The 22350-nt window shown below is 45.3% G+C and overlaps 1 protein-coding gene and 1 non-coding gene across 6 annotated transcripts in view; one reads left to right on the forward strand and one right to left on the reverse strand.

Moving 5' to 3' along the window:
- Window positions 1–22350, reverse strand: part of LOC103792335 (large ribosomal subunit protein uL4) — a 521713-nt gene that overhangs the window by 348435 nt on the left and 150928 nt on the right. The window lies entirely within an intron of this gene.
- On the forward strand, window positions 1696–14012 carry LOC100398361 (patr class I histocompatibility antigen, CH28 alpha chain). Of its 5 annotated transcripts, none has more exons than XM_054254812.2 (7): window positions 1696–1789; window positions 1919–2185; window positions 2431–2706; window positions 3247–3522; window positions 3664–3777; window positions 4203–4235; window positions 6449–14012. In XM_054254812.2, the coding sequence occupies exons 1-7, from the start codon at window positions 1726–1728 to the stop codon at window positions 6517–6519; spliced, it is 1101 nt and encodes a 366-aa protein (XP_054110787.1). In that variant the 5' UTR covers window positions 1696–1725; the 3' UTR covers window positions 6520–14012. The 5 variants fall into 5 exon arrangements, with proteins under 5 accessions (XP_054110787.1, XP_054110785.1, XP_054110786.1 ...); XM_054254810.2 differs by having other exon boundaries at window positions 2494–2706; XM_054254811.2 differs by having other exon boundaries at window positions 2037–2185.

A 22350-nucleotide genomic window follows, 5' to 3' on the forward strand; every position in this document is an offset into this window, starting at 1 on the left:
GTTTAAAGCCAATGTTATGGCAATTTGCTATGCAGTCATATAAAATTCATACACAGGCTCAACAGACACACGGAATGAATTTATGAATTTATATGCACACTACATGCATAAAACAGAATACTCTCTTTTCCCAGTATTTTTCATTTTATAATTTTCTGTGATGCAATTAAATTTTAATACAATCATATTTCATTCAATCAGTCAATAAAATTTAATTTAGTCCCTAAGCTGAACCAGGTATGCCCTCATATGCTCACATGCCTGACATACTAGAAACTTCACAAGATCGAGGTGGAGTCATTGTAGTGTTTTAGGTGAAGAAATGACACACTCTGACTCACAGTAGCAGGACCACTGTGGAGAGAACAGTCACGTAGCAGGTAATAGGACAGTGCTAGAGCCACAATTCAGGAGTGACGGGTGGTGGGGACTAAAGGGAGAGGAAGGCCTTAGGGATAAGAGGGATGAGAGGGATGGAGGGAAGGGCTGCAGGAGTAGGAGGCGAGTAAAAGGAGCAGAGGGAAATAATTCAAAAGCAACAGAATTCTTAGGTTTAAACATTGTTTTATAGATTTTTAATACATCAATCTACAGAGCTTAACAGGGTGTTCCTTGCATTTGGCCTTTAACACCCTATGTGGGACTGCTTCAAAACTGTTTTTTATGCTTTTGTTTCAGGTATTAAAAACAATAAGTGTTCCAATAAAATATGCACAACACTTAGATGTGGACCCTTCCTAAAAACAGGCAGTGCCTGAGCACTGGTGAGGGGCATTGTGACTGCATTGAACACTTGCGACTGTGAGGTGAATGAAGTCTGTACTGGCTCCTGGTTGCAACATACGGTAACACAGTGAGCTACTCTGTACTGAGATGTCCTGGACTCACACAGAAACTCAGGGCTATGGAATGAAGGTAATTTTAAACTACAGCAAGAGTCACAGATACACAGTCTGGGAAAGCAAAACTTAGGAGCTCTGTGAGTCATCAGTTGTAATTTATTTAGACAAGTTTATGTACCAAGGGACCAAAGTAACAATTTTTACACATAAGATTCCGTATCATTCAAAGCTTACCAAGATTCTACTGTTCATTGCAGCTAATAAAAAGGAAACTGTTCTCTACTCTGTCTCATGCGCTCAGGCACAACTTTGCCACATTTAAAGAAGAAGAAGAAAACTGTCTCTACACCTCCATTTCCAGTCCAAGCTCAATCTCTGGCGCCAAGCTTCCTGTAGTGAGTTTTCTTCCAAAAGAGTCCAGGGAAGTCCAGCTATAGAGGGAGGCAGAAAGTTCAGTCCAGAGACAGGGATTCCGTGATGAAAAGTGAAGGGAGAGAGATTGGCTTCCATGCGAAGGCTTTCTCCCTGGTTTCTCAGCCTTGGGGCGAAGGCTCAGGGAGCCCCTGAGACACATCCTGCACAGCAGGAAGAGGTTCCGGTGAAGTCCCATCGCTCCAGGCGTGGCTCTCAATGGCTCAGGTCTAGGGTGGGGAGGCTCAGCGTTTGGGGATTCCCCATCTCCACAGCCTTTTTCCTTCCCAACTAGTGTCGAGTCCTTCTTTCGGATACTCAAGACGCGGATACTCACGACGTGTACCCAGTTCCTACTCCCATTGGGTGTCGGGTTTCTAGAGAAGCCAATCAGCGTCGCCGTGGTCCCGATTCTAAAGTCCCCACGCACCCACGGGGACTCAGATTCTCCCCAAATACCGAGGATGCGGTTATGGCACCACGAACCCTCCTCCTGCTGCTTTCTGGGGCCCTGGCCCTGACCGAGACCCGTGCGGGTGAGTGCGGGGTCGGGAGGGAAACGACCTCTGCGGGGAGGACCGAGAGGCCGCCCGGTAGGAGCGCAGGACCCAGGGAGCCAGGCTGGGAGGAGGGTCGGGAGGGTCTCAGCCCCTCCTCGCCCCCAGGCTCCCACTCCTTGAGGTATTTGAGCACCGCCGTGTCCCGGCCTGGCCGCGGGGAGTCCAGATACAGGTACATCGCAGTGGGCTACGTGGACGACACGCAGTTCATGCGGTTTGACAGCGACGCCCAGAGTCCGATGATGGAGCCGCGGGCGCCGTGGGTGGAGCAGGAGAGGCCGGAGTATTGGGACCGGGAGGTCAAGGAGAGCGCACAAACTGACCGAGTAAACCTGCGGATCCTGCTCCGCTACTACAACCAGAGCGAGACCGGTGAGGGACTCAGGCTGGGGGAACAGGTCACGACCCCTCCCCATCTCCCACGGAGGGCCTGGGTCTCCCTGAGTCTCCAGTCTGAGATCCGCCCTGAGACTGCAGGACTTGCCCAGATCCTCCACCCGAGAGAACTCCAGGCGCCTTTACCTGGTTTCATTTTCAGTTTAGGCCAAAATCCCCGCGGGTTGGTCGGGGAGTGGGTAGGACTCGGTGGGCGGGGCTGACCGCGGGGGCGGGGCCAGGGTCTCACACGCTCCAGGGAATGAATGGCTGCGATGTGGGACCCGATGGACGCTTTCTTCGAGGGTATCACCAGCACGCCTACGACGGCAAGGACTATATCTCCCTGAACGAGGACCTGCGCTCCTGGACCGCGGCGGACACAGCAGCTCAGATCACCCAGCGCAAGTGGGAGGCAGAGAAATATGCAGAGGAGTTCAGCACCTACCTGAAGGGCGGATGCATGGAGTGGCTCCATAGATACCTGGAGAACGGGAAGGAGACGTTGCCACGCACGGGTACCAGGGGCCACGGGGCGCCTTCACCATCTCCTGTAGATCTCCCGGGCTGGCCTCGCACAAGTAGGGGAGGAAAATGGGACCAATGCTAGAATATCACCCTCCCTCTAGTCCTGAGTGGGAAGAATCCTCCTGGTTTCCGGATCCTGTACCAGAGATTGACTCTGAGTATCCGCTTTGCTTGCTGGGACAATTAAGGGATGAAGTCTTTGAGGGAATGGAAGGAAAGACAGTCCCTGGAACACTGATCAGCGGTCCCCTTTGACCCCTGCAACAACCTTGGGCTCCGTGACTTTTGCTCTCAGGCCTTCTTCTCTGCCTCACACACAATGTGTGTGGTGCTCTGATTCCAGCTCTTCTAAGTCCCTCGGCCTCCACTTAGGTCAGGGCCAGAAGTCCCTATGCCCCATCAGAGACTCGAACTTTGCAAGGAATAAGAGATTATCCGAGGTGTCCTGTCTATTCTCAGGATGGTCACATGAGCACTGCTTGGTGTCCCATGAGGAGGGCAAAGGGTCTGAATTTTCTGACTCTTCTCAGATCCTCCAAAGGCACACGTTGCCCATCACCCCATCTCTGACCATGAGGCCACCCTGAGATGCTGGGCCTTGGGCTTCTACCCTGTGGAGATCATGCTGACCTGGCAGAGGGATGGAGAGGATCAGACCCAGGACACAGAGCTTGTGGAGACCAGGCCTGCAGGGGATGGAACCTTCCAGAAGTGGGCAGCTGTGGTGGTGCTTTCTGGGGAGGAGCAGCGATACACCTGCCATGTGCGGCACGAGGGGCTGCCAGAGCCCCTTACCCTGAAATGGGGTAAGGAGTGAGATGGGATAAAGGGGAGGATGAGAGGTCATGTCTTTTCTCAAGAGAAGCAAGAGCCCTTCTGGAGCCCTTCAGCAGGGTCAGGGCTGAGGCCTGGGGATCAGGGCCCCTCACCTTCCCTTCCTTTCCCAGAGCCATCTTCCCAGCCCACCGTCCTCATCGTGGGCATCGTTGCTGGCCTGGTTGTCCTTGGAGCTGTGGTCACTGGAGCTGTGATGTGGAGGAAGAAGATCTGGCTGGGAAGGGGTGAGGAGTGGGGTCTGAGTTTTCTTGTCCTAGTGGGGATTTTGAGCCCCAGGTAGAAGTGTGCTCTGTCTCCTTACTGGGAAGCACCATCCACACACATGGGCCTACCCAGCTGGGTACCCGTGTGACAACACTTACTCGTTTGTAAAGCAAAACGAACAACAGATTCTTCCCTTTGAAGACTGTGGTGGTGGGGACCTTATTGCCAACAGTCACAAACCACAGGGGAAGGTCCCTGCTGAGGACAGACCTTAGGAGGACAGTTGGTCCAGGACCCACACCTGCTTCCTTCTTATTTTCTGATACTGCCCTGGATCTGCAGTTATACATTTCTGAGAACTTCTCTGGGATCAAAGACTAGGGGGTTGCTCTAGGACCTTATAGCCCTCCTTTCTGGCCTCTCACAGGACATTTTCTTCCCACAGATGGAAACAGAGAGAGATACTCTCAGGCTGCAAGTAAGTATAAAGGGGGCTGAACCCTGAGATCATTGGGATACTGTGGTTGAGCCCAAGGAGAAGCTGTCCCAGCCCACAGTTCCTCCTCTAGCCGCATCTCCTGTGGGCTCTGACCAGGTCCTGTTTGTGTTCTACCCCAGTCATTGACACTGCCCAGGGCTTTAGTGTGTCTCTCATAACTTATAAAGGTGACACTTGGGGGCAGGGGCCCCGATGTAAGTGGGGTATTGTGGGGAACAGAGGGAATGCGGGTTTGCTATGGGGTTTCTTTGACTTGGATGCCCTGAGTATGCGATGGGCGGTTCAAAGTGTCACCTCTCACTGTGACTAATATTAATTTGTTTATGAATATTTTCTCTATAGTGTGAGATAGCCGCCTTGTGTGGGACTGAGAAGCAAGATTTGTTCATGCCTCCCTTTTGTGACTTCGAGTACCCTGAATTCTCTTTCTGCAAAGGTGTCCAAATGTGTCTTCATCCCTGTTAGTTTAACGTGAGAAAGTGGGGGACCAGTCCACCCCCATGTCCTCCATGACCCTTTTCCCCGCACTGCCCCATGTTGTTTCTACCCAATTATGCTTCCTGTTCCAGAGACATGGGACGTGGAAGTCTTTATCTCTGTCTGAACTTCATGGTGTACTAAGCTGCAATTTCCTGCTTCCCTATTAAAATTAGAATCTGAGTATGAATTTACTTCTTCAAATTCTTGCTATGGGAGGTTGATGAGTTAATTAAAGGAGGAGATTACTAAAATTTAAGAGACAAAATAAATGGAAGACCTGAGAGCCTTCCAGAGTCTATGTGTTTCTTCTACTTCTCTGTTGCAGGGGAGGAGAGTAGATGGGGCTGTGGCCAGTGGGAGCTCAGGCCACTGTGGGCTTTATGTGGTCACTGCTCACCTGGGTCATCTTTGCTGCTCCAATGGCCTTGGTCCTTCAGTAGAACCTTGTCCCACCAGGACTTGTGATCACAGGGACTCAGATGTCATTTAGGGCAGTCCCTGCACACAGAAGTCCTTGTGGTATCAAGAGACTGAGTTTTCAGACCTGTCCAGTGCTTGCCCTCTTTCCAGAGCTCTTTCTGGATTGTATTTTCCATCTTTTCACCAGCATTCTTACAGAAACCAGATTCTGAAATTTACAGAGAGGAGGGCTCCCATAGTTTCTCATTGTAGGTAACTTTCTGTTGGAACTCCTTCTGCTCTCTCTCCTACTCTTGTTCCTGCCCTGAGTTGTAGTGATCCTAGTGCCAACTCCAATCCAAACCTATGGATTTGTAAAACAGAGTCTAATTTAAATTTATATGCAGTTGGAAATTGGACTTACAATCCTAGGATTATCTTTCCTGAAGAGAGACGTATGATTGTGTGCTGCCGTGTGCAGGAGGGTTGGTGTGGGAGGAGGGATAAGGGGAGGGGGGACACACAAGCAGCACTGGTGACAAAACCGCTGGTGGCTCTGATGTCGATGTGAGAGGATGTTGTGCTGTAGCTGCCACAAAACAGCATTTGGCCTGAGGCTGCATTAATAAAGATATTGCCTTTAGAATAGGGAGGTGCTCTATGGTGATCATTCATTGAACTGACATTTGTTGTCTGCTAAGTAAATGACTGTTTTTGGATTTGGAAAACATCTTTAAAGTAAAAACAGAAATTTCTGGCCTTGTGGTGCATATGTTCTAGAGAGAAGAGGCAGACGTAAGATACACTATGAGCAGAGTAAGGAAGGACAATGCTGGTGTTAGAAGGTGGCAAGTGCTGTGGGGCATGATCCAGAGTGTGGGCTGTGGGGACAGGGAGGTGGCTGTTGTACTATGTGGTCAGTGTGGGCCTCCTTTCAAATGTGACCTTCAAAGAAAGATTTTTTTTTCACAGTTGGCAGACCTAATTGTGGCTTTATTTTGGAAGCACACACACACACAGACACACAGACACACACACAGTTATTTTGTAGCTGAAGGCATGTGCAAGTGGGGGTACCCCAGGCAGTGAACTCCCCACAGGTGGGCTGAGGGCGAGGGCTGAGCCTCAGGTGGGTCTCCTGTTCCCGATGCTCCCCTGCACAGTGGCCTCCCCCACAGGCTCTGGGGTAGTCACAGGAAGGGGTAGACTGAGAGGGGCTGTTGTGGCAGTTTACTTGGACAGCACATTCGAGGACTTGGACAGCAGCTTCCTACCATGGGTTTTAATGGTCTTAATTTTCCTCATAACCACAGCCCTGGACGTGCTGGTGCAGCTGAAGAAGCTGGAGCCCCCACCAGAGCCAAAGCTGGAGCCCAGGCTGTAGCTGAGGCCAGGACTTGTGAGGTCCCTGTAGGCCAAGCTCAGCTCAACTGAGTAGCCACTGGTGGTGCTCCTATGGATACTCACCTTCCATATCCCAGATTCCAGCCAGCTCTCCTTGCCCTGCAGCAGCTTCCTGTAGGTGGCGATCTCGATGTGCATGGCCTGCTTATGTTCCTCAGCTCCTGGTACTGGCACAGCTGCCACGCCATGTCCTGCTTTGCCCACTGTTGGGCGGCCTCCAGCACGGACAGTTTGGCTTCATTAATGGCCAGCTCCTCATGCTTCTTGGCATCCATGATGATGGCCTGCAGGGGCCCACTGGCTTTTGAGGCCCTCCATCTCAGCCTGAAGCCATCTGAGGTTCCAGGTCATCTCTGAGATCTCTGTCTTCATGTGACAAAGGTCATCCCATGCTTCCCAGCCAGAGCTTGCCGCTCCTCCTACTTGATCTGATGCTCTCAGCCTCAGCCTGGCTGTGGTTGGCAATCTCCTCTTACTGGGCCTTGACCTCAGTGATGATGCTATTCAAGTCCTGGGAGCGGATATTGTCCATGGACAGCATCACAGATGTGTCAGATTGGGGATTGCAGCTCCCGGATATCCTGTTCACACAGCTGCCAGAGGAAGTTGGTCTCATCAGTCAGCCCTTCCAGGTGAGACTCCAGCTCTACCTGGTTCATGTCAGCTTCATCCACATCCTTCTTTAGGAGGAGAAATTCATTCTCCATCTTTGTATGATTATTGATCTCATCCTCATATTTGTTCTTGAAGTCTTCCACCAGCCCCGTGTGTTGCCAAACTCCACCTCCAGCTTTAGCTTTTCCTGGCCCAGAATGTCCAGCTGCTGCTGAAGGGTGATGTGGCTCTCAATCATGTGGTCCATGTTCCTCTGAGCCATCTTCTGCTGATTTAGGAGTCTCCACTTGGTCTCCATCATCTTGTTCTACCGCTCCAGGAACAACATGAACCCTGTTGATGAAGGAGACAAATTTGTTGTTGAGGTTCTTGATCTGCTCCTTCTCCTGTGTGCACACGGCCTGGGTGTTGGGATTCACCTCTAGCTTAAGGGCGCTCAGCAGGGTCTTGTTTAACATGATGGCTATGATGCCCCCATTCCACAAGCCCTGCCACAGCCTCCACCCAGACCCTTGCTGTGCCCAAGCCACCCCCAAAGCTGCTGCCACTGCTGCCCACTTTGGAGAAGCTTGAGGAGCTGATGTGGGCACCAGGCCCACTCATGTAGGAGCAGCTGCTGAAGGCCTGGGGCCAGAATGGAATACCTTGTAGTACTTCTGGGTCACCCTCATGGACATGGTGGGGAAAGTGTGCTGAGCCAGGCAGAGTTGCATGAAGGAGCAGAGAAGCTGCTTCTAGGTCTTGATGAAAGATTTGAAGGACATGAGGGATATCTATGAGGATTTCTACGAAAGTTCTTTCCAGGCAGGGAGGCTCCCATGCAAATGCACTAGAGCAGGAAGGTGTCTGTGTTCTGGGAAGTGGGAAGAGGCCAGAAGGGCTGGACAGAGTAACTGAGATGAGTTCTGAGGTGTGGCCACAGCAGACAGGCCTGGAGAGTGTGGGCAGGGTTTTCTCTTTTGCTCTGAGTGTGATGGAGAGTTAGAGGACAGTTTTGAAAAGTGGGACATGGTAGGACTTATTCTTTAAAAGCTTCTCTCTGGCTGCTCTACTGAGAACAGAATGACAAGCAAGGCAGTAGAGAAAACAGTGGGAAAGGTATGTAGCATTTCAGGATAGAGATGTCAGTTACCTTGACCTGGGTGTCAGCAGTGGAAATAATGAGAAGTGATGGGATTGTGGCTGCATCATAGCATTTGCTAATAAATTATATCTGTGATCTGAGAAAGAAGAATCAAGGACGGCCATAGTTTTAGACTGTGAGTGTAGATGGGAGGAGCTCCTGTCAGTGGAGATGAGGAGACTCTGGCAGGAGCATATGGAGGAGAGGGCATTGCAGGCATTCAGTGGAGGAAACATCTATGAGGAGTGCAGGTGAGGGGCCCAGATGCCTCTGCAGCTACAGCTTCACCATTCAATCACTCTCCTGCTTCCACCCACTGTGTCTCAGATCCAGAGCACCAATTCTCTCCTGGGCTATCTGCACAGGTATATGAAAGGGAAGTTATGGTTTCCAATTGGTTACAATAAGTTACAGATTAATATTGTTCTTTCTTGGATGATTAAGGGAATGATAAGACAGTGGGTAATTAGAACATTTCTTAAGCAGGGTAAAATAATGAAAAGATTTTGATTAATCTGAAAAAGGCAAAAAAAGAAAAATAATGGACCAAAAAAGATGTACTGCTACAAACAGCAAATGACAAGGTGGACTTAAACCCAACCCAGGTGACAACCACATTAAACATAATGGACTCAACCACCCCAATTACAAGGCAAAGAATGCAGAGGGGCAAAAATAAATAAATAAACAACAATAGACTATTTCAAAAAGACATACTATTGGTAGAAGATACAGAAAAGTTGAAAGTAAAAGGATAGAAAAGAAATGCCAGACAAACATTTGTAAAAAAAACGCATAGAGCCACCATTTAGAAAAATTACAGGACATGAGTCTCCTGAGACATAGAGTACATGTAAACACCTTATGACATCTGTTTTCTTTTTTTCAGAGACAGGATCTTGCTCAGTTGCCCAGGCTGAAATGCAATGGTGATCATAGCTGAGCTGACTGCAACCTCAAACTCCTGGGCTCAAGCAATTCTGCCTCAGCCACCCAAGTAGCTAGGACTATAGGCACACGCCACCACACCTGGCTATAACTTCCTTAATATAGTTTCCTATTTGTTGTGGTTTGATCCATGAAATGATATCATGCCATGTATCTGCCTTGCATAGGTACACGACAAATATTAGGTGAATAAAGAAATAAAACCACCCAGTGACTCAAGCCACATCCACATTCGTATTTTACAAGTGAAGAGCAACATCATAGACAAGTAAAGTAAAATAAATTGAATTACGTCATCCAGAGCAGAGTCAGGAACACGCACTCCATTCCCTGTACTCAAGGAATCAGAGCTCCACTGGGGTAGTAGCAGTTATCATGCAAGTTAGATATGCTAATTACTAGAATCAGAATGGATACCTTTCAAAATATAGTAAGAAAGTGTCTGGAAGGATTCACTGAACGCAAAGATAAAGGAAGAAAATTGATTGTTTAAAAGATAGATACAATATTTAAAGAAAAACATTTTTAAAAAAAGAGAGGCCTTATTTGGACCAAAGCAGAGATGAGCTCAAGTTTCAGGTGGGAAAATGCCTAAGCGCAGCTCCCAGATCCAAAGGAGACCCGATAAAGCATGGGGCATTTCCGGTTGTCACTTGGGGATTGGCAGGAGGGGGTCAGTGGTGTGCTTCTCGCATACCTCCCACAATGCCCAGGACAGCGCCCTCCACAAGGGATTCTCTGGCCCAAACTCTTAATAGGGCTGCTGTTGAGAAACCCACCCTGGAGGTAAGTGCAGGAATGTCCTCACTATTTCACAGTTGAAGAAACTGAGGCACCAGGAGGGAAAGCGCCAGTGAGATCAGGGCCGCAGTTTGAATCCAGGTCACCTGGCTGCAGCGTCCAGGCTCCCCCGTTGTCAGGGACCCGCGAGCTGACGAAAACAATCACAACTGCGAAGTGCCTGCATGTCCTGTTGGCGCCACCTGATGGTGGCACTGGGCCTGAGGCTCCTGGAGGCTGGCTGGGAGGACCCGGGTGGGGCGGGGAAAGAAAAATCAGGTTTGGGTGGGAAATCTTTGTATCTCTTAGGGATACTTCCTCCTCGTGCTCTCCAGATTTCAAGCCATGACTTCGCTCAGGGAAAAAAAAGAAAGAAAGAAGAGAAGAAAAGACAATGTCCATATTGATTCTCCCACCCTGCTTTTCCCAACCCTCACCAGTCTCCTCCTGTGACTTCACCAACATCAGCAACTCTTTCCAAGAAACAAAACATTTACTCCCTCAATGTACTGCTTAGGGTTCTTCCCTTCCCAGCCCTAAGCAGGCAGCTCCTAATTGGAAAGCCCATCAGGAAGCCCCGGGGTTCGCAGGCCCAGCATCAAACCCCAGACTGCTATAGGTTCTGCACCTGACCTCCTAGGGAGCCCCAAGCTGGAGGAGGTCCAGTTTCGCCTGACCCCCTGACCTACACTTGGGCCACCCCAATCCTACCTGTCCATTCGCCCCGGGAAACTCAGCTGCACCCCAGGGCTGCTGTGTAGTGAAGCTGTATGGCCTTCCTATCCGGTTCCTAGCAGGGATTCCACCTAGGCCACCACCCTGGCAGCTGACAATGGATCTTCTTTTCCGTGTGGACTAGGGCATTTCTTGAGACCCTTCAACCTGAGGCTGCCTCTGCCCACCATCTGCACCCTGAGACCACCACGGCCACAGATACCATCTCCCACCACACCTTCCTAGAGAAGGGGCCACAAATTTGAGTTCCTTTCTGATTAAATTTTACTGCAAAGTCAGTAGTGCCGGAAAATCTGTAAAGAATATCCAAATAAAATGAAAAACAGTTTTATTCACTTCCGAAGTCAAAACAGGCATTATGAGAAATGAGACATAAATTACCAAAATTGTGAACAAAACAGAGAATATTACTAATGATCCTTTAGACACTAAAAAGCATTAGTAAATACGTTGAGCAACTTTATGCCAATAAGTTAGGCCACTTAGGTAAAATGGATAAATTCATAAAAGATACCAATTGCCAACAGCCACTCCAGAATAAATAGAAAATCTGAATAAAACTCTACACTAAATCAGTAATTTCAAAACCTTCTCACAAAGAAATGCCCAAGCCCAGATATTTTCACTGTTAAATTCTATCAAATATTTAAATAAGGCAATCATTCAAAAGCAGTCTCAGACAACAGGAGAGGAAGGAAGTCTTCCAGATCATTTGTGGAACTGGCCTACCCTAATATCAAAGTCAGACAAAGACTCACAAGAAAAGAATAGCCCACAGACCAGTATCACCAATGAACATAAATGCAAACATCCTTAACAAACATTGGCAAACATAAGAAACCATATAAAAAGGATTATACTCCATGACCAATGGGATTCATCCCAGGAATGCAAGATTGGCTTAACGTTTGGAAATCAATTAATGTAATGCATCATATTAATAGAATAAAGGACCGGAGCCACATAATTATTTCACTAGCTGCAGAAGAAACAGTTGACAAAAATCTTAACACCGCTCAGGTTTACAACTTTTAACAAAATAGGAATGGAGGGATCTTCCTCACTCTGATAAAGGGCATCTGTGAAAAACCCACAGCTAAAATCATGTAAAATGATGAAAGATAGAATGCTTTCCCCTAAGATGGGGAACAAAGCAACGATGTCCTCTCTCATCACTTCTATTTAACATTGTACTAGTGATCCTAGCTGATACAATAAGGAAAAAATGAAAATTAAATATTAAAGTCATTCAGATCAAAAAGGAAAAAAAAAACTCCATTCACAGATGACATGATTCTGTCTGTAGAATTCACATGCAGATAAAAGCCTGCTAGCACTATGAAAAGAGTGCAGAAGAGCCAGCCCATAGGATACAAAACCAATACACAAAAATCAATTCTATTTCTCTAGAACTGCCATGAAAATCTAAAATTTCTTTTTACAATATTTACAAAACTCATGAAATATGAATAAATTTAGGAAGAGGGCAGTGTTTGTACACTGAAAAACACAAACATTACTGAGATAAATGAATGGCCTAAATAAATGGAGAGACGTGGGTTGGAAAGCTCAATACTATTGTTAAGATGGCAATTCTCCCCAAATCGATCTGTCTATCAGAATGTCTCTCAACACAATGTCTATCAAAATCCCAGCAGACATTTTCTAGGGACTGACAAAATAATTCTAAAATGCTTATGAAAGTGCAAAAGATGCAGAAGAACCAACACAAATTTGAAAAAATTGAAACATAATATAAAACTATAATAATCCAGATAGTGTACAACTGAGAGACATAAAGGTCAACGAACAGCAGTGAGAATCTAGAAAGACATTCTTACATTTTTTTCAGTTGACTTCCAACAAAGTTGCCTAAGTAATGCAATGGGAAAAGAACAGTCTTTTCCACAAATGGTTTAGGCACAACCGGACAACTTAATGTAAAAGAGACGGCAGTGTTCAGTGGTTTGTGCCTGGCATCCCAGTGCTTTAGGAGGCTGAGGCAGGAACATCACTTGAGCCCAAGAGTTGAAGCTGTAGTTAGCTCTGATCAGGTGGACAAAAGAATACAGAAACAAAAAGAGATAGATTTAGACATCTCATACCATATAGAGAATCAGCTCAAATTAAAGAGCTAAACTATGAGTTAAAATTGAAATTTCTATAAGAAAATATAGGATAATTTTTTTCTTACTTTGGGTAGTTAGGCAAAAGATTCTTAAATAACATATCACAAGCAGGATCTACAAATGAAAACAGATAAATTGGGCCTAGTTAAAACTTGAAACTCGAGTGCTCCAAAAGACACCATTAAGAAAATTAGAAGATAAGCCACAGACTGGAAGAAAATGTTTCACAACTTACCACAAATTACATTTGTGGTGAAGAACTTGTATCCAGAATATGTGACAAGTTTTAAAATTCGATAGAAAAAGATGAACATCTCAACTAAAAATGAGCAAAACACACAAATATGCTCAACTGACTTTTACAAAAGCACAAAAAAACTCAATAGAGGAAGGAGAGCTTTCCCAACAAATGGGGCTAAAGCAACGAGACAACCACAGTGCAAAAATTAAAAACAACCCAGCCTCAATCTCAAACCTATACAAAGAATAACTCAAAATAGATCACAGTCTCCAATGTAAAACATATGTTTAAAATGACAAACATTGAGCCAGGCATGGCGTGACAGGCCTGTAGTCTCAGCTACTTCTGAGGCTGAGATGTCGGGGTGTGGGGGAGTATCCTTTGAGCCCAGGAGTCCAAGGCCAGCCTGGGTGAGATGTTTTTTTGAAAATAAATAATAAAATAATTAAAAATTTAAATTACAAACCTCTTAATAAAAAAATCATCAGAATTAGAACTGGACAAAGAGTTCTTAGACATAATACGAAAAGTAGGATCCATAAAAGAAAAATGTAATAGAATCTTATCAAAATTAAAAACTGTTGCTCAGTGAGAGACCTATGAAGAACATAAAAAGACAAGATGCAGAATGAGAGAAGATATTCTGTAAAGACTTGTGTTCAGAATATATGAAGAACTTTAAAAACTCAACAGAAAAAATAAACTCCAACTACAAAAGAGGCAATGAGCAAGACATGAACAGATGTTTCGCTGATGAGGATAAACACAAGGCTAAGAAGCTGAAGACAACATGCTCAACATCATTAGTTATTAAGGAAATACAGACTAAAATCACAATGAGATCTCACTATACACCTGTAAGAATGGCTGAAATACAAAATAAAGGTAACATAAGATGCTGGCAAGGTTGCAAAGGAACTGGATCACTCATATATTTCTGGTGAGAATGTAAAATGGTACAGCCACTCTGGAAATGAGCATGGCAGTTTTCTACACAACTGAACGTGAAATTACCATATGATCAGCAATTGCCCTTCTGGGTGCTTATCCCAAACAAGCGAAAACTTTATGTTCACAGTGAAACCTGTACACAAATATTCATAGCAGCTTTATTCATTATAGTTCCAAACTGGAAATATTGCAAATGTCCTTCAGTGAGTGAATGAGAAGATCTGCTGGTCCAACTCATAACTCAGTCACACCAGTGCCTTCCTCAAGATTACCATTGTGCAATGAGTGCAATAAGTGTTTTGCGTGTACTTCCCATTTTCTCACGGAGAATATTAAAAAGGTATGTTCTCAAGGATCAAAATTTAGTGAAAGGAAAACTTAAGTGAGGGTGCAGTCAGGTGCCACTGCCTTGATTCTGCTAAGGTGCTGGGTGTGTTACCTATTTTGCCATTTGCAGCATTAATGAAAAAGTCAGCATAATGAAACAGGCAGATGGTATCTCTGTATTATTGTGAAAACAGGGTTCTCTCCTGGACTTTATGAAGGCAGCTCAGGGGACCACACTTTGAGAATCACAAAGTCACTTATGTTCCACGAGAGGCTGCCTGCAAGCTGGAGAATCAAGAAAACCAGTAGCGTGACTCAGTCCAAGGCCAAAGGCCTGAGGGGCCAGAGGAGGGGTGGGAGGGTAAAGGGTTGACTGGTGCAAGACTCAGAGTCCATAGACCATAGAACCTGGAGTTCGGATGTCCAAGAGCAAGAAAAGAAAGGTGTCCCAATTTGAAAGAGAGAGAAAGAGAGAAAATTTGACTCCTGTCTGCCTTTTTGTTCTATCTGGGCCTCTAGGTGATTGGATTGTAACTGCCCACAGTGAGGGAGGATCTTCCCCACTCAGTCCACCCATTCACATGCCAATCCCTTCCAGAAACACCTCACAGGCACACCTGGAAACAATGCTGTACCAGCTATGTAGGCATCTCTTAATCCACTCAATTGAACACTGAAATTAACCACTACAGTCAGTATCACTGAAATATATGTTCTTTGAGAAAGGGATCTGGTCTGTTTCCTTACCACTGTTTCCTACCATCATAATCAGTAAATAGTCAGAGCTCAGTAAGTATTTGTAAAATGAATAAATATGTCAGTAGAATCACAGTATGACAGTATAGTGAGGCTTTTAAATGTTTAAAGCAGTCCTGGTTTAATATTTGTCACTTGAGTAGTGTATGAATTTATTTATTTATCTATCTATCTATTTATTTATTTATTTTTGGAGACAAGGTCTTGCTCTGTAGCCTGGTCTGGAGGGCAGTGGCATAATCACAGCTCACCATAGTCTCAACCTCCCAGGCTCAAGCAATCTTCCCACCTCAACCACCTGGGTGTCTAAGACTACAGGCTCATGCCACCATGTTCAGCCATATTTTTGGTAATTTTTGTAGAGACAGGGCTTTGCTGTGTTGCCCAGGCTGGTCTTAAACTTCTGGGCTCAGGCAATCCACCCTCCTTGGCCTCCCATTGTTGAGACTACAGGCTTGAGGCACTGCACCTGGCCTCAGCAATTTATGAATTTTTAAAATCCCAACCACAGGAAAATCTTTATGTACAAGCATGCTTGTCAAAATATTACCTACAAAAAGACAAGATGAAAGCAGATGAATCTAAAAGAACTCTGGTTACATCATCTCCTTATTTGAGATGGAATACAGCTTATAAAGCTGTGTCAACTTTTTAAATGTTTTAAGGTTTTTTTAGATGGAGTCTAACTCTGTCATCCAGGCTGGAGTTCAATGATAGTGATCTCGGCTCACTGGGTTCAAGTGATTCTTCTGGCTAAGCCTCGTAAGTAGTTGTGACTACAGGCAAGTGCCATGACTCCTGACGAGCTTTTTGTATTTTTAGCAGAGATGGGGTTTGACCATGTTGGCCAGACTGGTCTCAATTTCAGGTGATCCATCCACCTCGGTCTCTCAAAGTGCTGGGATTATAAGCATGAGCCACTGTGCCTGGCCAACAACATGGAAAACTACTTAAATAATAATGCATTCAAAAAGTAACATTCAAAATAACCCATAACATATGAATGCAACTTGTACAATAAAATTATCTATAAAAATATATACATAGAAAACAACAAAATGGGACAGGTGCCCTGGCTCATTCTTGTAATCCCAGCACTATGGAAGGCCAAGCCTGGTGGATGACTTGAGGTCAGGAGTTCAACACCAGATTAACCAACATGGCAAAACCTCGTCTCTACTAAAAAAAATAAAAAATTTGCTAGGCCTTGTGGCACACACATGTAGTCTCAGCTACTTGGGAGGTTGAGGAGTGGAAATTGCTTGAACCCAAGAGGCAGACTTTTCAGTGAGCCATGGTCACACCACTGCACTCCAGCCTGTGTGACAAAGTGAAACTGTGTATCAAAAACAAAAACAAACCAACAGTAACAAAATGGAAATCAGCAGCACTCCTCTTTGTATGTCAGGTAGAATTCAGCTGTGAACCCATCTGGGCCTGGGCTTTTTATGATTTATAGGCTATGAATTACTACCTCAACTTCAGCCCTTGTTATTGGTCTATTTAGCGTTTTGACTTCTTTCTGGTCTAGGCTTGGGAGGGTGCAAGTGTCCAGGAATTTTTCTGTTTCTTCCAGGTTTACTGGTTTATGTGCATAGAGTTGTTTGTAGTGATCTCTGATAGTTTGTATTTCTGTGGAATCGCTGGCAATATCCCCTTCATCTTTTTTATTGCATCTATTTGATTCCTCTCTCTTTTCTTTTTTATTAATCTGGCTAGTGGTCTGTGTATTCTGTTGATCTTTTCAAACATCCAGCTCCTGGATTTATTGATTTTTTGAAGGATTTTTTTGTGTCTCTATCTCCTTTAGGTCTGCTCTGATCTCAGTTATTTCTTGTCTTCTGCTAACCTTTAATTTTTTTTATCTTGCCCCTCTAGCTCTTTCAATTTTGATGATAGGGTGGCAATTTTAGATCTTTCCTTGCTTCTCATGTGGGCATTTACTGTTATAAATTTTCCTCTAGACACTGCTTTAAATGTGTCCCAGAGATTCTGGTGCTTTGTGTATTCATTCTCGTTGGTTTCGAAGAACATCTTTGTTCCTGCCTTCATTTCATTGTTTATCTAGTCAACATTCAAGAGTCAGTTGTTCAGTTTTCAAGAAGTTGTGTGGTTCTGAGTTAGTTTCTGAATCCTAAGTTCTAACTTGATTCCATTGTGGTCTGAGAGACTGTTAAGATTTCCATTCTTTTGCATTTGCTGAGGAGTGATTTACTTCCAATTATGTGGTCAATTTTAGAGTAGGTGTGATGTGGTGCTGAGAAGAATGTGTATTCTGTGGACTGGGGGTGGAGAGTTTTGTATTAGGTTTGCTTGGTCCAGATCTGAGATCAAATCTTGGATATCTTTGTTAATTTTATGTTTTGTCAAACTGTCTAATACAGACAGTGGAGTGTTAAAGACTCCCACTATTATTGTGTGGGAGCCCGAGTCTCTCGTTAGGTCATTAAGAACTTGCTTTATTATCTGGGTGCTCTTCTATTGGGTGTGTATATATTTAGGACCATTAGCTCTTCCTGTTGCATTGATTCTTTTACCATTATGCAATACCCTTCTTCATCTCTTTTAATCTTTGTTGGTTTAAAGTCTATTTTATTGGAGATGAGCATTGCAACTCCTGCTTTTTTTTCTTTCGCTCTCCATTTGCTCATTAAATCTTCCTCCATCCCTTTATTTTGAGCCTTTGTGTATCCTTGCATGTGAGATGGGTTTCCTGGATACAGCACACAGATGGGTTTTGGCTTTTTATCCAGGTTGCCCGTCTGTCTTTTGATTGGGGCATTTAGCCCATTTACATTTAGGGTTAATATTGTTATGTGTGAATTTGATCCTGCCATTTTTATGCTAGCTGGCTGTTTTGCCCATTAGTTGATGCAGTTTCTTCCTTGTGTTGATGCTCTTTACCATTTGGTATGTTTTTGGAGTGGCTGGTACTGGTTGTTCCTTTCTATGTTTAGTGCCTCTTTCAGGAGCTCTTGTAAAGCAGGCCTGGTGGTGATGAAACCTCTGAGTACTTGCTTGTTCCCAAAGGATTTTATTTTTCCTCCAGTTATGAAGCTTAGTTTGTCTGTATGAAATTCTGGGTTGAAAGTTCTTTTCTTTAAGGATGTTGAATATTGGCCCCCACTGTCTTCTGGCTTGTAGGGTTTCTGCTGAGAGATCTGCTGTGAGTCTGATGGGCTTCCCTTTGTGGGTAACCCAATCTTTCTCTCTGGCTACCCTTAGCATTTTCTCCTTCATTTCAACCCTGGTGAATCTGACGATTATGTGCCTTGGGGTTGCTCTTCTTGAGGAATGTCTTTGTGGTGTTCTCTGTATTTCCTGGACTTGAATATTGGTCTGCCTTGCCAGGTTGGGGAAGTTTTCCTGGATAATATCCTGGAGAATATTTTCCAGCTTGGATTCATTCTCTTTGTCACATTCAGGTACACCTATAAAACATAGATTAGGTCTTTTCACATAGTCCCATATTTCTTGGAGACTTTGTTCATTTCTTTTCACCCTTTTTTCTCTACTCTTGCCTTCTTGTTTTATTTCATTGAGTTGATCTTTGACCTCTGATATCCTTTCTTCTGCTTGGTCAATTCAGCTGTTGAAAATTGTGTATGCTTTGCGAAGTTCTCATGTTGTGTTTCAGCTCCATCAATTCACTTATATTCCTCTCTAAGTTGCTTATTCTCAATAGCATTTTGTCAAATATTTCTTCAAGGTTCTTAGTTTCTTTGCATTGGGTTAGAACATTTTCTTTTAGCTCAAAGACGTTTCTTATTACCCACCTTCTGAAGCCTGATTCTGTCAATACATCATACTCATTCTCCATCCAGCCTTGTTCCCTTGCTGGTGAGGAGTTGTGATCCCTTGTAGGAGGAGAGGCGTTCTGGTTTCAGGTGTTTTCCTCCTTTTTTGCGCTGGTTTCTTCCCATCTTTGTGGATTTATCCACCTTTTGTCTTTGTAGATGTTGACTTTCAGATTGGGTCTCTGAGTGGATGTCCAGTTTGTTGATGATGAAGTTATTTCTTTCTGTTTCTTACTGTTCCTTCTAACAGTCTGGCCCCTCTGCTGTAGGACTGCTGAAGTCCACTCCAGGCACTGCTTGCCTGGGGATCACCTGCAGTGGCTGCAGAACAGTAAGAGTTGCTGCCAGTTTCTTCTTCTGTTATCGTTGCCACAGAAGGATACCTGCCTGATGTCAGTCTGAGCTCTCCTTTATGAGGTGACTCTTTGGATATACGGTTGTCAGGGAGCTGCTTAAGGAGACAGTCTGTCCTTTATAGGAGCTCAAGTGCTGAGCTGTAAGCTCTGCTGTTCATCCAGAGCTGCAGTTTAAGTCTGCTGCAGCAGAACTCATAAAACCCTTTTTTTCCCAGGTACTCTGTTCTGGGGAGTTAGGGTTTTATTTATGAGTTTCTGTTGTGCTGCTGCCTTTTTTTTCGGGGCTTAACTGCCCATCGAGGAGGCAGCCTAGTCACTGTTTGCCTGCAGAGGCTTTGTTGAGCTGCTGTGGGCTCCACCCAGCTGCCATGTGAACTTCCCTGCAGTCCTGTTTATACTGGTGTAGTTAGAAATGCTTGGCAATGGTTGGCTGCCTCGTCAATGGCAAACTACACCCGTAGTGGTGGACTACCTCAGTAATGGTGGACGCCCCTCCCCCACAGAGCTGGAAGGTCTCGGATTCAGCTGTGCTTGCTGTGAAACTCTCAATCCAGAGTGTTTCTGATTGCTGTTTTTTTGTGGGGGTGGGACCAGCCAAGCCTGATCACCTGGCTCCCTGCCTCAGAGCCTTTTTCTTTTAGTTGAATGGTAGACTGTCTCCCAGGTGTTCCAGTCACTTGTTGAAGAGGCACCAGGATCTGTGTGATTTCCCCTGCAGTGACTCACTGGACCAGCTGAAACAGCCGCAATGAGATTTGTGGCACTGTTTTGCCCGGGAATCTCCCAGCCTGGCTCCCTGTTTCAGTCCCCTTTTTCATCAGATGAATGGGTGACTCTGCCTTCCCAGAGCTCTAATCGCCAGCTAAAACGTCGGCTGGACCCATGTATTTTGTACGGAGAACCGCCGTGCCATGGCACCGGCAAAACAGCTGTGCTGGCCAAACCAGCCGAGCTGGTGACCCATGGGGCTCCTCTGCCTGGGGATCTTCCTAGTCTCTGTGGGCAATAAAAATCCGTCTGGAAATGTGACGTCCACTCACCCTCTGCGCTTTCACTGGGAACTGCAATCCTGAGCTGCCCCTAATTGGCCATCATTTGACTATGGAAGATGAACAGCCAGATAAAGAGGTCTGGAGGAGTCCTGAGCACAGGGGCTTCTGTCCCTGTGTTGGAGTGCACCACCCTCCTAGCAGATGGAAGCAGCTCACGAATCCATTAACCTAGAAGCTCCCACATTTTTTTTTAATTAGCTGGATGTGGTGGCACTTGCCTGCAGTCCTAGCTGCTCTGAAGAGTGAGGCAGTAGGGTCCCTTGAGCCCAGGTGTTTGAGGCTGCACTGAGCCATGATCATGTGACTGCACTTCACCCCGGATGACAGAGGGAGACTTTGTCTCTACAAATAAATAAATGAACAATAAAGGTGTTTTTTAAGGCCAATGCCTTAAAAATTTTTTAAGGCCAATGCCTTGTAATAATTTGTTATGCAGTCTTATAAAATTCATACACAGGCTCAACAGACTCATGGAATGAACTGATGAATTGATATACACACTAGTTACATAAAATAAAATCTTGCTTAACGTTTTCAGTGTTTTACATTTTGTAGTTTTCTGTGGTGCATTTTAATACATGCATATTTTAATCATTCAGTCAACAAAAATTAATTTAGTGCCTACACTAAACCAAGTATGCCCTCACTTGCTCACGTGCCTGACGTTCTAGAAGCTTCACAAGACTGAGGTGGAGCCACTGGGGTTTTTTACAGGGAGAAATAAGAAACTCTGACTCACAGTAGCAGGACCACTGTGGAGAGAACAGTCACGTAGCAGATAATGGGACAGTGCTAGAGTCACTATTCAGGAGTGACAGGGTGGTGGGGCCTAAGGGGAGAGGAGGGCCTGAGGGATGAGAGGGACGGAGGGAAGGGCTGAGAAGCAGGAGGTGAGGAAAAGAAGCAGAGGGAAGGAATTCCAAAGCAGCAGAATTCTTAGGTTTAAACACATTGCTTTATAGATTTTTAATACATCCATTTAGAGCCTCTCAGGGTGTTCTTTGCAGTTGGGCTTTAATATCTTATGTAGGTCTGCCTAAAACCTAATTGTTTCTTATGTTAATCAGGTTTAAAAAATACTAAGTGTTCCTATAAAATAAACACACCATTTAGATGTGGACACTTCCTAAAAACAGGCAGGGCATGAGCACTGGTGAGGGGCATTGTGACTGCACTGAACACCTGTGACTGTGAGGTGAATGAAGTCTGTACTGGCTCCTGGTTGTAACATACGTAACACAGTGAGCTACTCTGTACTGAGGAGATGTCCTGGAGTCACACAGAAACTCAGGGCTGTGGAATGAAGGTATATTTAAAATACAAGAAGCGGGAGTCACAGATACATTTTCTGGGAAAGTGAAACAGGAGCTTTGTGGGTCCTGCTGCAATGCTTTTATTTATTTTTTTTTTTTTTGTATTCATTTTTTCTTGCCTTGTCTCAGATGAGAGCTTTTAGACAGATTTATATATCAAAGGGCCAAAGTCACAATTTTTACCGATTAGATTCCTGATCATTCAGGGGTTACCAAGATTCTTCTATCCATTGTAGTTAATAAAAAGCAAACTGGTCTCTATGCTATCTCAGGCACTCAGGCGAAATTTTTCCAGACTTGAAGAAGGAAAAAAAAAAACCCTGGCTCTACACCTCCATTCCCAGGGCGAGCTCACTCTCTTGGCAGCAGGCTTCCGGGGGTGAGTTTTCTTCTAGAAGAGTCCAGGGGACAGGTAAGGAGTGGGAGGCAGGGAGTTCAGTTCAGGGACCGGAATGCAGGGATGAAAAGTGAAGGGAGAGGGACGGGGCCCATGTCGAGGGTTTCTCTCTGGTTTCTCAGCAGCTCCTGGGCCAAGACTCAGGGAGACATTGAGACAGAGCGCTTGACACAGGAGGAGCGGGGTCAGGGCGAAGTCCCATGGCCCCAGGGGTGGCTCTGACGGTATCAGACCCCGAAGGCGGTGTTTGGATTGTGGAGGCGCAGCCTTGGGGATTCCCCATCTCCGCAG

This window comes from Callithrix jacchus, chromosome 4, assembly GCF_049354715.1.
Source record: "Callithrix jacchus isolate 240 chromosome 4, calJac240_pri, whole genome shotgun sequence".
Taxonomy (NCBI): Eukaryota; Metazoa; Chordata; class Mammalia; order Primates; family Cebidae; genus Callithrix; species Callithrix jacchus.

What these genes read in the sequence shown, in the direction of transcription:
- LOC100398361 (XM_054254809.2), top strand. Translation starts at nt 1,726, where the DNA reads ATGGCACCACGAACCCTCCTCCTGCTGCTTTCTGGGGCCCTGGCCCTG. An exon ending in GAAGATCTGGCTGGGAAGGG is followed by an intron (nt 3,778 to 4,202) that starts GTGAGGAGTGGG and finishes TTCTTCCCACAG; the next exon opens with ATGGAAACAGAGAGAGATAC. An exon ending in GAGATACTCTCAGGCTGCAA is followed by an intron (nt 4,236 to 6,448) that starts GTAAGTATAAAG and finishes TCATAACCACAG; the next exon opens with CCCTGGACGTGCTGGTGCAG.